At 34.5% G+C, this 19,184-nt stretch overlaps 2 protein-coding genes across 2 annotated transcripts; both read right to left on the minus strand.

The window, feature by feature from the left end:
• Positions 1-6,196: 6,196 nt before the first annotated feature.
• On the minus strand, positions 6,197-8,857 carry LOC145121801 (receptor-like protein EIX2). The gene has a single exon (XM_079057502.1). It carries the CDS (start codon positions 8,855-8,857, stop codon positions 6,197-6,199), a length of 2,661 nt encoding a protein of 886 aa, XP_078913628.1.
• A 4,600-nt stretch (positions 8,858-13,457) lies between these two features.
• LOC145121802 (receptor-like protein EIX1) lies at positions 13,458-16,120 on the minus strand. The gene is made up of 2 exons (XM_079057503.1): positions 14,617-16,120; positions 13,458-14,575 (listed from the first exon to the last, which is right to left on the minus strand). The coding sequence occupies exons 1-2, from the start codon at positions 16,118-16,120 to the stop codon at positions 13,458-13,460; spliced, it is 2,622 nt and encodes an 873-aa protein (XP_078913629.1).
• Between the last annotated feature and the right edge of the window lie 3,064 nt (positions 16,121-19,184).

The raw sequence follows: 19,184 nt of genomic DNA on the forward strand, positions 1-19,184 counted from the left end.
TGTTCAGCATGCTTTTAACACTGAAAACCGTTTTACCAACCGATTAAGAAATTAACTTGTAGAGTTAGTTTTCAAAACCAAAACAAGGAACTTGTAAATTTCACTATAAAATGTTATATTTTATGTTATATTTCATAATTTACAAAGGATTCATGCCAATCATAAAACGGGATTTTCCATGTTATTACTTGTAAATTCGTTATTCTTAAGATTGGAGACAAGTCCTCGGTAACACTCCCCATAGATACGAGAGTGGAGGACCGACCCTGTAACCAGAATCTCCTAGAGGGAGAACGTGACTTGTGTGTATAGATCTATACGGGACTGACTACCCCACACCTTACTGCCAGCTACAGTGGGACTGACAGGTCTACGGGTGACAAAGTCATAAAATGATACTGGCCCCCGTTACGAGCCATATCTAGTTTATTGTATGGTTATAGAACTCGCAACTTAGATAATGGAGATTTACTTTCAGTAATAATGAACCTAGTGAACTAACCTCAAAGTAATAATTGTTTTGATTACTAGAGGGTATCAGCAATACCCCTAAGAATTAGTTCACTATCTACTTATTAGTTTTATGTGTGTATTAAAACTAATGTACCTCATCGAGAGTAACCGAACTTTCAAGGAAACTGCACCTAACGATACAAGTATTGTGATTACTTGTACACTTCATTTCTGGATCAATAACCAACCATTGACTTTTAAGGAAAATATAGGTTTTTCCTGGGATAACTTAACTTTTCATAAACAGGCTATTTAACAATTGGATAACCAAACTTCTTTCATAAGAAAATATGAGATTTTCTTGGGAAACAACTTTTCATGGAATCAAAGGAACATTTTCTTTCACCAGAATCAACCGCTTATGGACTCACCAACTTTATGCTGATATTTTTAAAACTGCTTGTATTCTCAGGTTCACGTTAGACAGGTACCTCGCTTACTTTTGGAGAAGACGGAGCATATAGAAGTCTTGTCTTTTACTTTTGATTATACTGATGTATATAACTATGTATTTCTCCACTTTGAAACAAATGTAAATATTCATATGTAATGTAATGGTTATGTTTACTATGCTTACTATGTACAATGGTTGTGATACTACGCATGACGTCTTCCGCCCCGGAACGTTTCCGCCGCTGGTTTCGGGGTGTGACAATATATATATATATATATATATATATATATATATATATATATATAGTTCATGCGAAAATACAAATAATTTACGAAAACGCGAAAACAAGAAAACCCTATGAGATTGTGTCACCTCAACCTTATATTTTGGAAAATAATCCATCCAAACTTTGAACTACATGAAGATAATGGATGATACATGAGAAGTTGTTTCATATTAGCAAAGCATGATTTTTTACATTTTTATTATGAAAACTTGAATTTAAAAGTGTTTAACGACGTGAAAAAACAATCGTTAAAACCCTCTTTAAATCTATATTACCACAACATCATCCAATATAAACTTATTATATTTAATTTATTGCTAATAAATTATAATTTTATAGTACATGTGTTTGATTTTTATTAGATAAAATCTATTTTTGCATTTTCCCAAAATATTTATGTTTTCGCATGAAACTGCTTGTATATATATATATATATATATATATATATATATATATATATATATATATATATATATATATATATATATATATATATATATGGCCAGGATCAAAACGGAATCATAAGTATTGTTTGAACGAGTCATTTAAGAAGAATTAAAAGGTGTGAATGTACGGTACATGTTATGAAGATGGACTTGCATTTACTATACAATTACACTTTATTAATTATAAGGGTAAATATATCATTTTATTAATAGAGAAATTAAATTAACTAAATTTTAGGAAAATAAGTCAAATCATGTAACATCCCAAAAATTTCAACGAATTTAAACTTTTCAAAGCGATCCTTTTACTAACAAAATGTTTATAAAAATAGTGTTCTGAAACATTATTTGAAAATAGGTGTTTCCCAAGATCTAATCTGTTGTAAAACCAAGGATGTGTATGGTCACGCCTTCGCCTTGCCAAAATAATCAGAATCACCTGAAATAATAAACTAAAACTGTAAGCACAAAGTCTAGTGAGTTTCCCCCCAAAGTACCACTACACAACAGATAACATATATAAATAACAACATGTATTGGGTCCACAGCTAAAATATCGGATTACCTCTTGAGCCCACAGTATGAGTCTGGCTTGCGAATTCGGCCCACAGCTCATATCTGGCTTGGTCCCTAGCCCACAACATAAGTCTGGTTTCTCCTTGACTCATAACTTATGTGTGGTTTGCTCCCTCAGTCCTTGGACTGGAATACCAATTATTAGCCCTCGGTATGAGTCTGCCATGCCCTTACCGGCCCTCAGCTTGTATCTGGAATGCTCATGAGCACTCATTATGAGTCTGGCATTCCCTCCCTAGCCCTCAACTCATATTTGGTATGCTCCAGGGTTTATCGGCTACATCACGGAGCAGTACAACCACTACCCAACCCACATAATATGTCGACATATAGCATATAATATCATGCACATATAATTAGATACCACTAAGCCCTCATTATGAATCTGGTTTGCCCTACCCGGCCCTCAGCTCACATCTGAAATGCTAATGAGTCCTCAGTATGAGTCTGGCATGCCCTCCCTGGCCCTCATCTCATATCTGGCATACTCCAGGGTTTTTTGGCTACAACACGAAGTAGGACCGCCTCAACCCATTCAAACACAATATGTCGACATATAAACAATCAGGATCAATTAGGCACATAATACAGGCAAACAACAATCATACAACTCACTACTACCTACTAATCCTCTCACAACGTACAGTCCCACTACCAGTTAACCCCTATAGAATGCGTAACCATAAGTAACCAGAGGTGAACTAGCCACCCGAACAGATGGTCCTACTCTAGAGCCACAACCAAACGAGGAACAAGCAAGATATCCTAGACCAAGATTTCTCAGGCTATCCTACATGACCATCGACAGTCCCTAAGGGCACTCCATAGATGATAACCAGCAAGCACAAATAACATACAACTCTACAGTTTATTACCACAAAGCAACATACTCAATATGAGGAGACAGATCTAATTGATCACTACAACATAGCAACATACTCGATACCAGAACACGGATCTAATAGATCATAACAATATTCAATCACAAGATGAACCAGGATAATAATCCAAAGGGCCTACCTTGGTGCCTTAGACCCTTGAGCACAGTAAGGAATACTAACCTCGATATATGCGTAGATAAGCACTGTAGCAATGAAGGGCTCTACAAGCTTCAACTCACTTCCAAACACCTAAAGGATGACACTTGAGTCAATACCCGATCACAGGTTATAGTCACTTGCAACAATGACCACCTCACATGAAATGACATTTAGGGCTTAATTTAAAAGGACGATTAGGACTTAGTCACTCTCGGTTGAAATAATAATCTAGTCAACAACCCAATTACGCGTCCGATACTCCGATTATTGCCCAAAATAAAGTTCCTCGATTCTAGGGTTTTCACATAAAAGGATAACTAGGGTTATTGTTTCTAAATTAACCCATTAATTAGTTAATCCATTAAGTCCAGTATTGCGTCGAGTTAATTGTGGATAATTATTAAGTATTATTTTAGGTTTAATTAATAGTTTTAACGCAGGTCCCGACCAACTCCAAAATTAGGGTTCTCTTGATATTAGGGTTTTCTAAACCCCAATTAAAGTTTCCAATCTCTTAATGTTGAATGATTATGTAAGGGTTGTTTTGTTGTAATTAGTCAAAGCTTATTTTGTACTCTTCGTATGATTTGTAATGTATTTTACTAGGGCTTTTTTGTTCGAAGCTTAAGTGTTAATGTCTTAGTATATTTTTGTACGCTTTGTGTATCCTATAAATAGGATCATTTACTAGAGTTAGAAAACGTGAATAGCATTGTCTATTTTTCTCTGTAAACACTTAAAGCGTAATAGAGCTGAAGCGAAATCTTATTTACATCTTGCATTCAATTACTCATTCATTCTTCAATATCAACTCTGATTAATTTCGTACTCGATTCATTGATTCATCAATTGGTATCAGAGCGGGTGTTCTTGATTGGATCAAGAATTGATCCTTGATGGCTATCTTGATTTGGTGATTCTTTTTGTTCATTGATCTTCATGATTTACTATGGAATGTAGAAAGTAAATCAAACTAAGAGTCTCAGATGGCATCAATTAACCAATGAATACGGGTTATTCTTGATGGATTTTGGAAAGCGGCCTCTAAATTTACATACAATGAGAAAGATGGTACCAGATCTTGAAGAAGATATGAGCTATGATCAATAGTAAGCTTGAATTGGGGATTTTTTTTAGTGCTGATTTCTCTTTTGCCTGCTATTGCTTCTATTTCACCTTCATAAGTTCACCTTTGTAGCTGAATTCATCATTCATCGAAGCAAAAAACAATAAGACGAAGTGGCCCACAAATAGTGTAACCTGTTTTGCTAGGAAAATGAATGCAACCCGTACTTACCTAATGATTATAATTACATAACAAAAAATATATATGGAGACATGCAAATATGAAGCAATGAAAAAACTACCAGCGCCTTCAAAGAAAAACCATGTAATTGTACTGGCCCATTTATAAAAATAAAAAAAATTAAAATTTTTTTTTAAAAAAAAGTTAAAAACTCTTTAAAATGATTATCGGCAATGATTTTGTTAAGTAAGTATACAACCAATTTCTAAATATATTTTTATCAATTCAAACCAATTAATTTCTAAGAAGACAATTTAGTAATTTTTTTTCTCTTATTGCTTTAATTTTATTTAAATATTGAGGATTGGTTCAAGATTGCTTCATTATCTTGGATTTGCTGGTTTATATGTATACAACTTTTCTTGAAGTAATGATTTTTTTTTATGTATGTTACTGTATAATTCATACCATTGGTAGTTTTTTGTTTGCTGTTGTTTTTGTATGGGTTTAACCACACCATTTTGATTGATTTTTATTTTGAGGCAAAGAAGTCGTTTTACATTAGCAGACACAACACCGGTTTCGACAAAGTTCGGTCTTTTTTTTGGTCCTGTCTCATGGTTTTTACGCACTTTTTTCTTTATTGAGTTGATGCGTAACTCAAAACCATCCACCAACATGCTACGTCTCTTCACATGGTTTTTGTTAATTATATTATAATCACATTATTTAGTTTACTTTAATTAATTATATTAAAATATTATGAAAATAGGACTTTTCTTATAAAACAATATGTGAAGTTTTTTTTTGGTCTCTAATCCACTGGTTGCTACGAGGTTATTTTTATGTTTTGTATTTTTTTTGTAACTTTATATTTAATTATAAATAACAATGATGTCATCCTATTTTTTGTGAGACAGCCAGTCCGATTTTCAAAACATTGGTTACGGTGGATTTAATTGTAAAACTAAACATTTTATGATTATTGTTTTTGTGATAATTCTGTAAACTAAAAATTTATATCAAACAAAAATGAAAATAAAAAATCACCATTCACATTATTTAAGTTTTTTTGAGATGTATTATGACTAAATTGATGGTTATCTAATAAGATATGTAATTGTTGCTTGGAATTTGGATATTTCTTTTTAATAAACATTCTTACTTTATAATATAAAATGTAATCTGAGAAAATACATAGAAAGACATCTTAACTACTGAATCTGTATGAAATATACTCTAATGAGAGGAGTTTCGTATTAAATCTAATGTATGCCAATTAAATGCAATCAAAAAGACAATTATTCTAGCATATAACGAAATCCTACTTTCATAGAAAGTCTAAACTGAAAATCCTAAATTTAGAGTTCATGTTCTTTGTGTATGTTAGTTCAGTTTAAGCAATTTTTGTAAACAACCCACAAACTAAAGCATGTAAGTAACAAGTGTATATGGATGGACCATCTTTTAACATCAATTCCACGGATAACCTACATTGACAATTCTCCTATAAAATTGTTTATTAAAAACAAATACAACATTAATTAACTAGATTTAAAATATAAAGTTTTCAGGTTGCCTTAGTTGAGTACACAGCTGGAGAACGGCCACCCATGGTGTTGGTGGCGGTTTTATTGATATTGAGGACATAAAAACTCATGTGAAATACAAGTGAAGCATGATTTAATTACAAGACTATCTATGTTCAACCCTTTGCAGATTTGCAAAGAACACCATCACCTTCACATAAACCAAATCTTTGAAGCTATCATAAAAATGAAAAAAAGCATGTCTCCCACGATGATTGAGAAGTAGAGCACCACATGCAATCCAAAATCCAGTAACAAAACCAGTGCCCCCACCAATATAGAACCACCCCCAAAGTTCATCCATATCTTCCCCACGATCCTCACTCTCACCAATGACATGTGGTACTTCTGATTCATCATCTCCATGACAGTTTTTGGTAAGGGGAGGTCCACCTAGTCTCGGGTTTCCATAGTATCTTGAAGCTTCAATAGACTGCAGTTGAGTGCTGGATGGAATTCTCCCTGACAAGCTATTATATGGCACGTCTAGATGATTCAAAAAATTCATACTAGACATGCTTGATGGCATCTTTCCAGGCAAGTTGTTTCTAGATAAATCCAAAGTTTCAAGTTGTTTCATTTGACCAATTGTTTCAGGAATCTCTCCAAGTAGACTATTCTTTGACAAGTTGAGTGCATGAAGTCCATAGAGCTTGGTAACTTCATATGGAATTGGCCCTGTTAAGTTGTTGCTTGACAAGTCAATGCTCTTCAACAATCCCAGAGTACTGATGAGTTCACGTTCGTATCCTTTCCACTCAATCATTGCATGGTCAAAATACTTATCATCATGTTCACCATAGTGATAACCTCCAGAATAAAACAATTTAAGTGTATAGGAATGCACATTATGTGTAGGTAGAAATCCTTCTTGAACCATGCTTTTAAGATTATCCAAACACGAGGGGATTGTTCCATGGAGATTGTTCACTGACAAATCTAGAATTCGAATACCTTCAAGTTGACATAATTGTAAAGGGATGGTCCCCAAGAAGTTGTTTGATCTTAGGATAAGAACATACAACTTCAGTAAGTTCTCCCCAATCCAAAGAGGCACATTACCAGAAAACTTGTTGGCCCCCAAATTTAATGAGTATAAGCTCGTGCAACTCTTTAAAGACAGAGGCAATTCTCCGGAGAAATTGTTCTTGTATAGATCCAATGACTCAAGTTTAATCAAAGATCCAACAGAGGTAGGAAGCCTTCCAGATAGATTGTTGTGTTCTAGATTAAGAATTTTTAGTTCTTTGAAATGCCACAAACAGTCTGGAATTTGTCCGCTTAGAAAATTATGGGAGAGATCAAGAACAACTAAAAACCCCTGGTCAATTTGGCATAAGAAGGAGATTCCACCATAGAATTTGTTTCTAGAAAGATGCAGTGATGTCAGAGTGGAAGAGACATTTGTTATTGGGCCATAAAATATGTTGGAACTCAAATCTATCATTGAAATGTAGCCACACTTTGATGATAAATCTGGTGCTTTCCCGCTGATGTTATTGGAAGAGAGATTCAGATATGTTAATTGAGAAGGCCACATGTCCCAAAACCCTAGAGCAATTGTGTCTGAAATTCTATTATTGGCAATATCAAGATAGGAAAGATTTTTCAGAGTTTGAATCCATCTGGGGAAGTGAGGCCCTAGATTGCAAGATTTCATACCAAGAATGGAAAGATTTTTAAATCTTAAGGTCTCATTAGAGAGTGTCCCTATCAATCGGTTATGTCCAACATGCAACCCTTGTAATGTAAGCGATGTGCATCCAGACAAGTTGTTGAGAAAATCAGGAAATTTGACAACATCAAAGTTGTTATAGAAATACAAACGTTCCAAATTACAGAGGTTACCTAGATATTTGGGTATCCCATCTAATATGTTCCCGGAGAGATCAAGAATGCGGAGCTTATTGCTTGTTAATCGGAACAACCAAAGATACATGGATGTGGTCAGATTGTTGTTGCTGAGAATAAGGGATTCAATAGATGAAGAAGAAGAGTTGAGAAATGAAGAAGAATATGGATACACGACATGTGAGACCTCACATCCATCTAAACTTAAAGAGATTAGTTTCTGGAGACGCAAAATCACATCTATCCAATAATTTTTTTTGGCTAGAGAAATCCCATCCATTTCAAGTGCCTCTAAATGAGAAAGATGAGATAACCACTCTAGGTTCCAAACTATAGACTTTCCAAGGGATCCACGATTAAGCACTTGCAAGTTTGTGAGGTTTCCAAACTCTAGAGGGATGATACCACAATGAGAGTTATCCGAAAGGTCAAGGTGCCTTAATTTTCTCAAGGAACCAATGGACATGGGAATGGTTCCATTCAAATGATTCGAACCAAGGTGAAGGTACCTTAAACGAGTCATGAAACCAATGAACGTGGGAATAATTCCATGAAAAGAATTAGAGAAGAGATCAAGATGAGTCAGGTAGCTTAAGTTAAGCAAAGAATTGCTTATCTCGCCTTCAAGGCCACCAGAACTAATATTTAGCACAATGACACGACCAGTTTGGTTGTTGCACGTGACTCCACTCCAGTTACAACAATCTTCTTTTTCTTCAGATCTCCATGTAGAGAGAGTTTCATCCGGGTCTTGGAGGCGAGCTTTGAAATCAAAAAGAGCACGTCTCTCCTTATCGGAACACTTGTTCCTAACACCATTATCATCTCCTCCTCCCGCTGCTACCAATTGGTTGGAAGTTATACTCTCAAGGCATAGCAAGAGAAGTGAGAAAATGATAAAAACACAAGTATTCATTATGCTAATGCAAATCTTGGTGATATTTTTTTTTTTGGTAGTGATTCATATTCAAACGGCCCCTCATGAGGGTTTATATAGTCTCAATTGTGAAGACAAAAGATTCAAATCAACAACCTCAAACAGGTGGCCTATTCAAATCAAAAACCTCAATTGTGATACGTAATTTCTATGAAAAAGTAAAGACAAATTAAAGATGAATTGAAACGGATTTCCCCAATTTAGACATTTAAAGACTTACAAGTCTTGGAAATTTGTAGTTATGAATTATATCTTTTCCCATCTTGAGATAGTTTCGATCAACTAGTTATATGAAATGAGTCCCTAAAAACAAACCGATGAAATCAAATATAGTAGATATAAATGAGAACATTGATATGATTGGGTCCAAGAATTTAATGACTATGACATGAACTTATCTCACTTCAATTAATTAAATCGTAAACTTGTTAGAAACAATCCAAGTGTTGGTCCATTTCAACTTTGATCCATGGTCTCCTACATTGTTAAAAATAATTATTTATTTATTTATTTATTTATTTTGTAAAAAGTGCTACACTAGTAGTGATTCTAAAACAAGACGGTAACAAACTTGCAAATTGCAATATATACTTTTTGAAAAATAATTGAATGAATTATTTTTATTAATCAGTCTAGATTAAAATGTTTGGGATTAGTTACAAAATTAAAGAATAGACGACCACACTTTTAGACTTCCCTAGCATTGGTACTATGTTAAACAAATTACATTTTTCTTTTCACACCAAAACAATATAAAATAGCGAACACCACAAGTACACCGTTAATTCTTATATAAAAATGAAGGGATATTTCAGAAACATGCAACCATAAAAGATGTTTAGTCATATCATTGTTAAAGATGTTTAGTCATATCATTGTCCTTGCAGATAATGAACATCCCAGAATGTATTTGGTAGAAAAGAATGGCGTGTTGACTATTAATGTAAAAAGAATAAAATGATGATTCAATAAATAAGAACAACAAGACTTTTAATGGCTTGTGTAGCTGAGTGAGAAGAAAGGCTCTAGACAGACTAACCTGATCTGATCTCAATATTGGATTCGATCTTAAAATGTAAGAGAAGAGCGCTGAGAAAAACAGCTAGATTAGATTCATTCTCTTATAGCTAAATGAAAATGATCATGAGATCTATAATCGTTATAAAGTGGAATATACAACAACAAATCAAATTAAGAGCCTCAAATAGCATCAATTGACCAATTAGCATAAGTTATTCTTCAGGAATTTCGGAAGGCAGGCTCTAATTCTACGTAAAACATAAAATTTGAGAAAGATAATATCGGATTTTCGAACGAGAGACTTGCTATCAATATTATCAACAATACCCTTGAATTTGGGGCTTTTAGTGTTGATTCCTCTTTGACTGCTTCTGCTTCTGTTTCACAATCACCGGCGCCTCTACACTGCAGTAGGAATTCAACGATTAATGTCGTTACGTATCGGTTTTTCTGCACCTGAAAAGAGCTTAATTAAAAAAAATGACTATTACCGGAGACACACAATTAATTTATGTCACGGACAACACTGCTTCTGCTTCTGTTTCACATTCTGATTGCAGAAAAAAAAAATACATAACAACATCCAATTAAGTACCAAAGTGTTATAATTTCAAACAAATACCAAAACAAACAATAAAAGTGTTATTAATTTATGTCATAACAAGTCTAACAAAACACAAAGTAATTCGACGAACCACCATCTTCACTCCCCTCGTTTCCTCCTTGAGCATCACTTGGTGGTTTCCCTGAATAAACAAAAACTACCAAAGTACATTGCTATTTTCTGCACTTAAATACAAGAAATACCAAAAGTATATTGATATTTTTTTTCACTTGGGACATAAACACAATTACCAAATCAACATGCATTTATAGATGCCAAAAGTACATTTTTATTTTTAGACCAGGGACAAAAAACCAATGTACATTGCTATTCCTTGCACTTGGAACATTGACACAATGACAAATACAATTAATCAATCAACATGCATTTATTGATCATTATGTAAATATATGAGACTTTGAAATTAAATAGTCATATTTTACAAGAAATGGTAGCTTACTTTCTAGTTATTTTGAGCTAAAGAACCTTAAATACAAGAAATACCAAAATACATTGCTATTTCTTTTCTTTGGGACAAAAACACGATTACAAACACAATTACCAAATCAACATGCATTTATTGATACCAAAGTACATTGCTATTTCTTGCACTTAGAAAAAAAAAGCCAATTACAAAAGCTTTTAGCAAACAATCTCCAGAAATTTCTAAGCTACAAAACATAAATACTTATGGAAATTAAAATTAATCTTAGTTCAAAAAGGATAACCCTAATCTAGGAGATAATTCCTAAAGGTTATATTCAATCTAGAGATAATAATCAACTAGATCATAATCTAACTATTTTAGAAAAAATAAATGAATTCTTTTTATTAACCATCTATACTAAACATTTAAACATTTTAATTACATCTTTATTACCTATAAAATTAAATCATGTTATGAACGTTGCAGAATATGAACAATCAGAATGTATTTGGTAGAAAAGAATGTAGTGTTGACCAATAATGTAAAAAGAATGCAATGGTGATTCAACAATGTAATGATAAGAAACATGGTACCAGATCTTGGAGAAGATATGAGCTATGATCAATAGTAAGCTTGAATTGGGGATTTTTAAGTGCTGATTTCTCTTTTGCCTGCTACTACTTCTGTTTCACCTTCATAAGTTCACTCTCACCGGTGCCTTGTAGCTTGAAATTCATCGAACCAAAAAACAGTAAGACAAATTGGCCCACAAACAGTGTAGCCTGTTTTGCTAGGCAAATGCGTTAGGGCCCATTAAATGCAAGCCCCATACTTACTGAATGATTACAATTACATAACAACAGAAAATATGGGAGCATGCAAAGAATAAACTACCACCGCCTACCAAAAAAAAACAACCATGTAATTGTACCGGCCTATTTCAAAAAAAAAATGTTAAAAACTCTTTATAATGATTATGGGCAATGATTTTGTCAAGTAAGTCTACCTCCATTTCTAAATATATTTTTATCAGTTCAAACCAATTAATTTCGATGACAATTTGTAATTTTTTTTTGTTGGTTATTGCTTTTATTTTATCTAAATATTGAGGATTGGGTCATGATTGCTTGATTATCTTGGATTTACTGGTTTATATGTATACACCTTTTCTTGAAGTAGTATTTTTTTTGTATGTATGTTACTGTACGAATAATACCATTGTAGTTTTTTGTTTGCGCGTTTTTCTTCTATGGGTTTAATCACTCCATTTTGATTGATTTTCCTTTTGAGGTAGACAATTCGTTTTATAATCTCAACGCCCAAGACCGAAACAAATATCATATTCACATTAACAGACCAAGACCGGTCTCGAAAAGGTTCAGTCTTTTTTTAGACAGGTTTTGGTTTTTTTGGTCCGGGAATACGGTTTTTGTGCACTTCTTTCTTCGTTGAGTCAATGTGGGACACACAGCTATCCACCAAAATGAATGCTACACATGCCCTTTGATCTCTCTTAACATGCTTTTTTATAATTATATTAATCACATTATATTATTTAGAAATATGTAAAGAGGACTCTTCTTATAAAACAATATGTAAAGAGGACTCTTCTTATAAAATAACCTCTTCTTATAAACAAAGAGGTTATTTTTATATTTTGTACCTTTTTTATAATTTTATATTTAGTTATAAATAAGAATGATTTCATCTGGGTTTTTAGACCGGTCCGACTGTTTTACCATCGAACAACTAAGATGACCGATCCAGTTTTTAAAACATTGACTATGATGGATTAAATTGTAAAATCAACCATTTTAAGATTATTGTTTTTGTGATTATTTTGTAAATTAAAAACTTATATCATATAAAAAGGAAAATAATAATAATAATAATAACATTTAGGGTATAATAACTAGAATGACGGCTATCTAATCAGATATGTAATTGTTACTTGGAATTTGGATATATTTTTTTAGTAAACATTCTTACCTTATAACATAAAGTTTAATTTGAGAAAATACATAGAAAGACATCTTAACCTCATAATCTGTATGATATATACTCTAATTAAAGGAGCTCCGTATTAAACCTAATGTATGACAATTAAATTCAATCAAAAAGACATAATTATTCTAGTATATAACCAAATCCTGCTTTCATAGAAAGTCTAAACTGAAAATCCCAAATTTAGAGTTCATGTTCTTTGTTTATCGATCTATTAGTCCAGTTTAACCAATCTTTTGTAAATTACCCACAAATTAAATCATGTGAGTAACAAGTGTATATGGATGGACCATCTTTCAGCATCAATTCCACAGATAACCTACATTAAGAATTGTCCTATAAAATTGTGTACTAAAAACAAATACAACATTAATTAACTAGATTTAAAATACAATGTTTTCAGGTTGCCTTAGTTGATCACAAAGCTGGAAAATGGCAACCCTTGTTGTCGGTGGCAATTTTATTGATACTGGGGACATAAAAACACCAGTCAAATACAAGTGAAGCATGATTTAATTACTAGACTATCTATGTTCTTCAACCCTTTGCAGATTTGCAAAGAAAACCATCACTTTCACATAAACCAAATCTTTGCATCTATCATAAAAATGAAAAAAAGCATGTCTCCCACGACGGTTGAGAAGTAAAGCACCATATGCAGTCCAGAATCCAGTAACAAAACCAGTGCCTCCACCAATAAAAAACCACCCCCAAACTTCATCTGTGTCTTCCCCACCATCCTCAGTCTCACCAATGACATGTGCTACTTCTGATTCATCATCTCCATGACATTTTTTGGTAAGGGGAGGTCCATATAGTCCTGTGTTTCCAATGTATCTTGAAGGATCAATAGACTGCAGTTGAGTGCTGGATGGAATTCTCCCTGACAAGCTATTATATGACACGTCTAGATGATTTAAAAAATTCATACCAGACATGCTTAATGGCATCTCTCCAGACAAGTTGTTTCTAGATAAATCCAATGTTTCAAGTTGTTTCAGTTGACCAATTTTTTCAGGAATCTCTGCATGTAGACCATTCTTTGACAAGTTGAGTGCACGTAGTCCATAGATCTTGGTAACTTCATATGGGATTTGTCCTGTTAAGTTGTTGCTTGACAAGTCAATGCTCTTTAACAATCTCAGAGTACTGGTGAGTTCGCGTTCATATCCTTTCCACTCCATCATTGCATGGTCAACATACTTATTAAGAAGTACAAAATAAATACCAGCTACTGAGGAAAACCATTCAATTGAATAGGAATGCACATTATGTGTTGCTAATGAACCTTCTTGAACCATGTTTGTAAGATTATCCAAACACGAGGGGATGGGTCCATGGAGATTGTTCAGTGACAAATGCAGAATTTGAAGATTAGCTAACTGACATAACTGTAAAGGGATGGTTCCGAAGAAGTTGTTTGATTTCAGGATAAGAACATGCAACCTTGATAAGTTTTCCCCAATCCAAACAGGCACGTTACCAGAAAACTTGTTGGCCTCCAAATTCAAAAAACTTAACCTTGTGCAATTCTTTAAAGACAATGGCAATTCTCCAGATAAGTTGTTCTTGTACAAATACAATACCTCTAATTTTATCAAAGATCCAACAGAGGTAGGAAGCCTTCCAGATAGATTGTTGTCTTCTAGATTAAGATTTTTAATTCTTTGAAATGCCACAAACAGTCTGGAAGTGTTCCGCTTAGAAGATTATGGGAGAGGTCAAGAACAAGTAAAAACCCATGGACAATTTGGCATAAGAAGGAGATTCCACCAGAGAATTTGTTTCTAGAAAGATCTAGTAATGCCACAGTGGAAGAGACGTTTGTTATTGGACCATAAAATCTGTTGGAACTCAAATCTATGATAGAATTGTTGCCAAAATTTGATGATAAATCTGGTGCTTTCCCGCTGATGTTGTTGGAAGAGAGATTGAGATATGTTAATTCAGAAGGCCACATGTCCCAAAACCCCAAAGGAATTGTGTCTGAAATTTCATTATTGGCAATATCAAGATACGAAAGATTTTTCAGAGTTTGAATCCATCTGGGGAAGTGAGGCCCTAGATTGCAAGAGCTCATATCAAGAGTGGCAAGATTTTTCAATGATAGGGTCTCATTGGAGAGTGTCCCTATAAATCGGTTATGTACAGCAGACAACTCATGTAATGTAAGCGATGTGCATCCAGACGACAAGTTGTTGAGAAAATCAGGAAAATTGACAACAGCAGAGTTGTTATCAAATGCAAAATATTCCAAACTAGAGAGGTTACCAAGATATTTGGGTATCCCATCTAACATGTTGCTAGAGAGATAGAGAGCACGAAGTTTATTGCCGGTTAATGGGTACAACCAATGGTACATGGATGAGGTCAGATTGTTGTTTTCAAGAGACAGGAATTCAATAGATGAAGAAGAAGAGTTGAGAAATGAAGAAGAATATGGATACATGACCTGTGACAGCTCACATCCCCTTAAGCTTAATGAAGATAGTTTTCGGAGACTCAGAATCACCTCTACCCAATGATTTTGTTTGGCTAGAGAAATCCCATCCATTTGAAGTAGCTCCAAATGAGAGAGATGAGATAACCACTGTAGGTTCTCAACTCTACATCTGCCAACAACTCCAAGGTAAAGGTATTGCAAGTTGGTGAGATTTCCAAACTCTGGAGGAATGATTCCATAAAAAGAGTTACCAGAAAGGTCAAGGTGCCTTAATTCTGTCAAGGAACCAATGCATCTGGGAATGGTTCCGTTAAGATCATTATTGCCAAGGTTGAGGTACCTTAATTTGGTCATGGAGCAAATGAACCTGGGAATGGTTCCATTAAAATGATTCAAACCAAGGTCAAGGTGCCTTAAACGAGTCATGGAACCAATGAACGTGGGAATAATTCCATGAAAAGAATTATCGACAAGATCAAGATGAGTCAGGTAGCTTAAGTTAAGCAAAGAATTGCTGACCTCACCTTCAAGGCCACCAGAGATAATACTTAGCTTGATGACACGACCTGTTTGGTTGTTGCATGTGACTCCACTCCAGTTACAACAATCTTCTTCTTCTTCAGATCTCCATGTAGAGAGAGTTTCATCGGGGTCTAGGAGGCGAGCTTTGAAATCAAGAAGAGCACGTCTCTCCTTATCGGAACACTTTTTCATAACAACATTATCATCTCCTCCTCTTCCCATGTGGTTGGAAGTTGTAGTCTCAAGGCCTAGTAAGAGAAGTGGGAAAATTATAAAAACACAAGGATTCATTATGTATTAATGTTAATAAAATCTTGATGATTTTTTTTTAGTAGTGATGCATATACAAACTTAGTAGTGATGCATATACAAACTGCCCCTCATGAGGGTTTTATATAGTCTCAATTGTGAAGTTGAAAAATTCACAATTTGTGTGGTCTATTTGTGTGGGGCCTATCATACGTAATTTCTATGAAAATGTAAGACAGATTAAAGATGAATTGAAACAGCTTCCCCCAAATTAGACATTTAAAGACTTACAAGTCTTGGAAATTTGTATTTATGATTTATATCTTTTCCCATCTTGTGATAGATTTCAATCCTCAAGTTATATGAAACGAGTCCCTAAAAATGAACTGATGGAATCAAATATAGTAGATCTCAATGAGTCCAGTGATATGATATCATTTGGGTCCAAGAATTTAATGACTATGAAATGAACTTATCTCACTTCAATTAATTAAGTCATAAACTAGTTAGAAACAATCCAAGTTGGTCGGTTTCTTCTTTGATCCATGGTCTCCTACATTGTTAAAAATAACCAACTTTTTTTTGTAAAAAGTGCTACACTAGTAGTGACTCTAAAATAAGAGGGTAGCACTAACAAACTTGCAATTTATATATTTTGAAAAACAATCGAATGCAATTCTTTTTATTAATCAGTCTATACTAAAATGTTTTACATCTACAAATTTAAAGAATGAACAACCACACTTTCTAGACCTCCCTAGCATTGGTACTATGTTAAACAAATTAATTTTTTCTTTTCAATTCTCACATAAACCAATATAAAAGAGGCAACAGCACTAGTACACCATTAATTGTTATATATAAATGAATGAATAGTTAATAAACATGGAACCATAAAAGATGTTTGGTCATATCATTGTCCTTGCACAATATAATGTAACGTACTTGTGGAAGTTTCCTTCAAACTTCAACATTGGATGATTTCTAGAATACCATTCTACACATGTGGTTTTAATTTGTCAAGAATGGGTGGTAGCATGTTTGTCAAGAATGGATGGTAGCATGTTTGTCAAGCTTGGATGGTAATAGACAATTGAATTCATACATTCATTTGCCTATAAAAAAAATGAAACCAAGCTTATTAAAAAACAACACACCTCAAATTACATCTTCATTTTTCTCTCATATTCATACAAATATATATTTGATATATTTGTTTTTCTTTCCTCTATCTCTGTAAACACTGAATATTATAGTAAATTGGTTCTCGGCTTCCTCCGCCCATGGTTTTTCCCGATTTGGGTTTCCACGTAAATATCGCGTGTTTTTTCTTTTTATCGTTCGATTTATTCTTGGTTGATTATTCAAATAGTTTTATATTCCGTTGAATCGCTATCGTGATATTTGGGTTTTATACTTCGATCTTGAAGTTATCGATTATTTATTGTAGTCGATTTGTCTACAATTGGTATCAGAGCTATCCGGGTTTTCCGATAACGATTCGTAAAAAACTATTTTCAACCATGTCATCGATGAAGTACGATATTCTTTTACTTGACAGAAACACAAGATTCCCTCTCTGGCAAGTAAAGATGAAAGATGTGTTGATCCAAATGGATCTCCACAAAGCACTATTAGGAATGGAGAAAATGCCGGCAACTTGGTCGACTGAGGAAAAGGAGATGAAAGATCTGAAGGCGTCGTCGCAGATCCGTCTGCATCTTTCTAACGACGTTCTCCAAGATGTGTTGAAAGAGACATCCGCAGCGGCTCTCTGGCTAAAACTCGAGCAGCTACTTATGACGAAAAGCTTGCCCAACAAGCTACACTTGAAGCAACGACTTTTTAACCTAAAGATGGGTGAAGGTAGTTCTTTGTCTGATCACCTCTCTACCTTTAAAGAGCTTGTAGGAAATCTGGAGAATATGGACGTCAAATACGAAGATGAAGACTTGGCGTTATTTTTATTATCTTCTCTCCCAGACTCCTACGATCACTTTCGTGACACCATTATCTATTCTCGGGACACTCTTGTCCTTGACGAGGTAATGACTGCTCTTGATTCAAAGGAAAAGATGAAGCTGATAGTTGGGAACAGTAGCAGCGATTCTAAAGCCGAAGGTCTCAACATCAGAGGGAGACCTAACGAGAGAGGTAGCTCTTCACAAAACCGATCTAGATCTAAGTCCAAAGCCAATCGCAAGTATTGCAATTATTTCCACAAGAAGGGACATCTGATCGATGAATGTTTCAAGTTAAAGAACAAGGAGAAAGCAAAGGCAATCGCAAAGGGAAAAACAACCTATAACACCGTTGAAGCCGATGTTGCCGAAACTGGTTCCGATGGCGAGCTTCTATCCGTTTCAGACTACGGTTTAATGACCACGAGTGAGTGGGTACTTGATTCAGCGTGTACTTTTCATATGAGCTCCAACCGAAGCGTTTTTCATTCATATGAAAAGGTTAACGAAGGCCACGTTCTAATGGGTAACGACACTTCGTGTCGTATTATTGGACGGGGTACACTCAGGTTCCGCATGTTCGATGGCGTTGTTCGAACGATTCAAGATGTGAAGCACGTATCAGGTCTTAGGCGAAATTTACTAAGTCTCGGTACTTTCGAGAAGAAAGGTTACGAGTTTGTTGGCAAAGACGGGAAACTCCATATTTTCAAGGAAGGTTCTGTGGTCATCCGAGGAGTTAGAAAATCCGCAAACCTTTACATTATGGATGGGCAAGTTATATCCGGCGAAGTCTCGGTATGTTCTAAATCCCTCTCCAACGCTGATCACTCTCGTCTATGGCACCTCAGGCTCGCTCACATGTCATACCATGGTATGAATGAACTAAGTCGAAGGGGGTTGCTCGGGGAGCACAAATCAATCGAACTTGAATTCTGTGAAGATTGTGTATTTGGAAAGCAGAAGCGAGTGAGTTTTATCAGTGGCAAACATACGACGAAAGGGCCACTTGACTACATACACTCTGATTTATGGGGACCAGCGAAGGTTACATCGAAAGGTGGAGCCTCTTATAT

The sequence above is a fragment of the Lactuca virosa genome, chromosome 6 (genome assembly GCF_052849685.1).
Source record: "Lactuca virosa cultivar CGN04683 chromosome 6, Lactuca_virosa_CGN04683_v6, whole genome shotgun sequence".
NCBI lineage: Eukaryota > Viridiplantae > Streptophyta > Magnoliopsida > Asterales > Asteraceae > Lactuca > Lactuca virosa.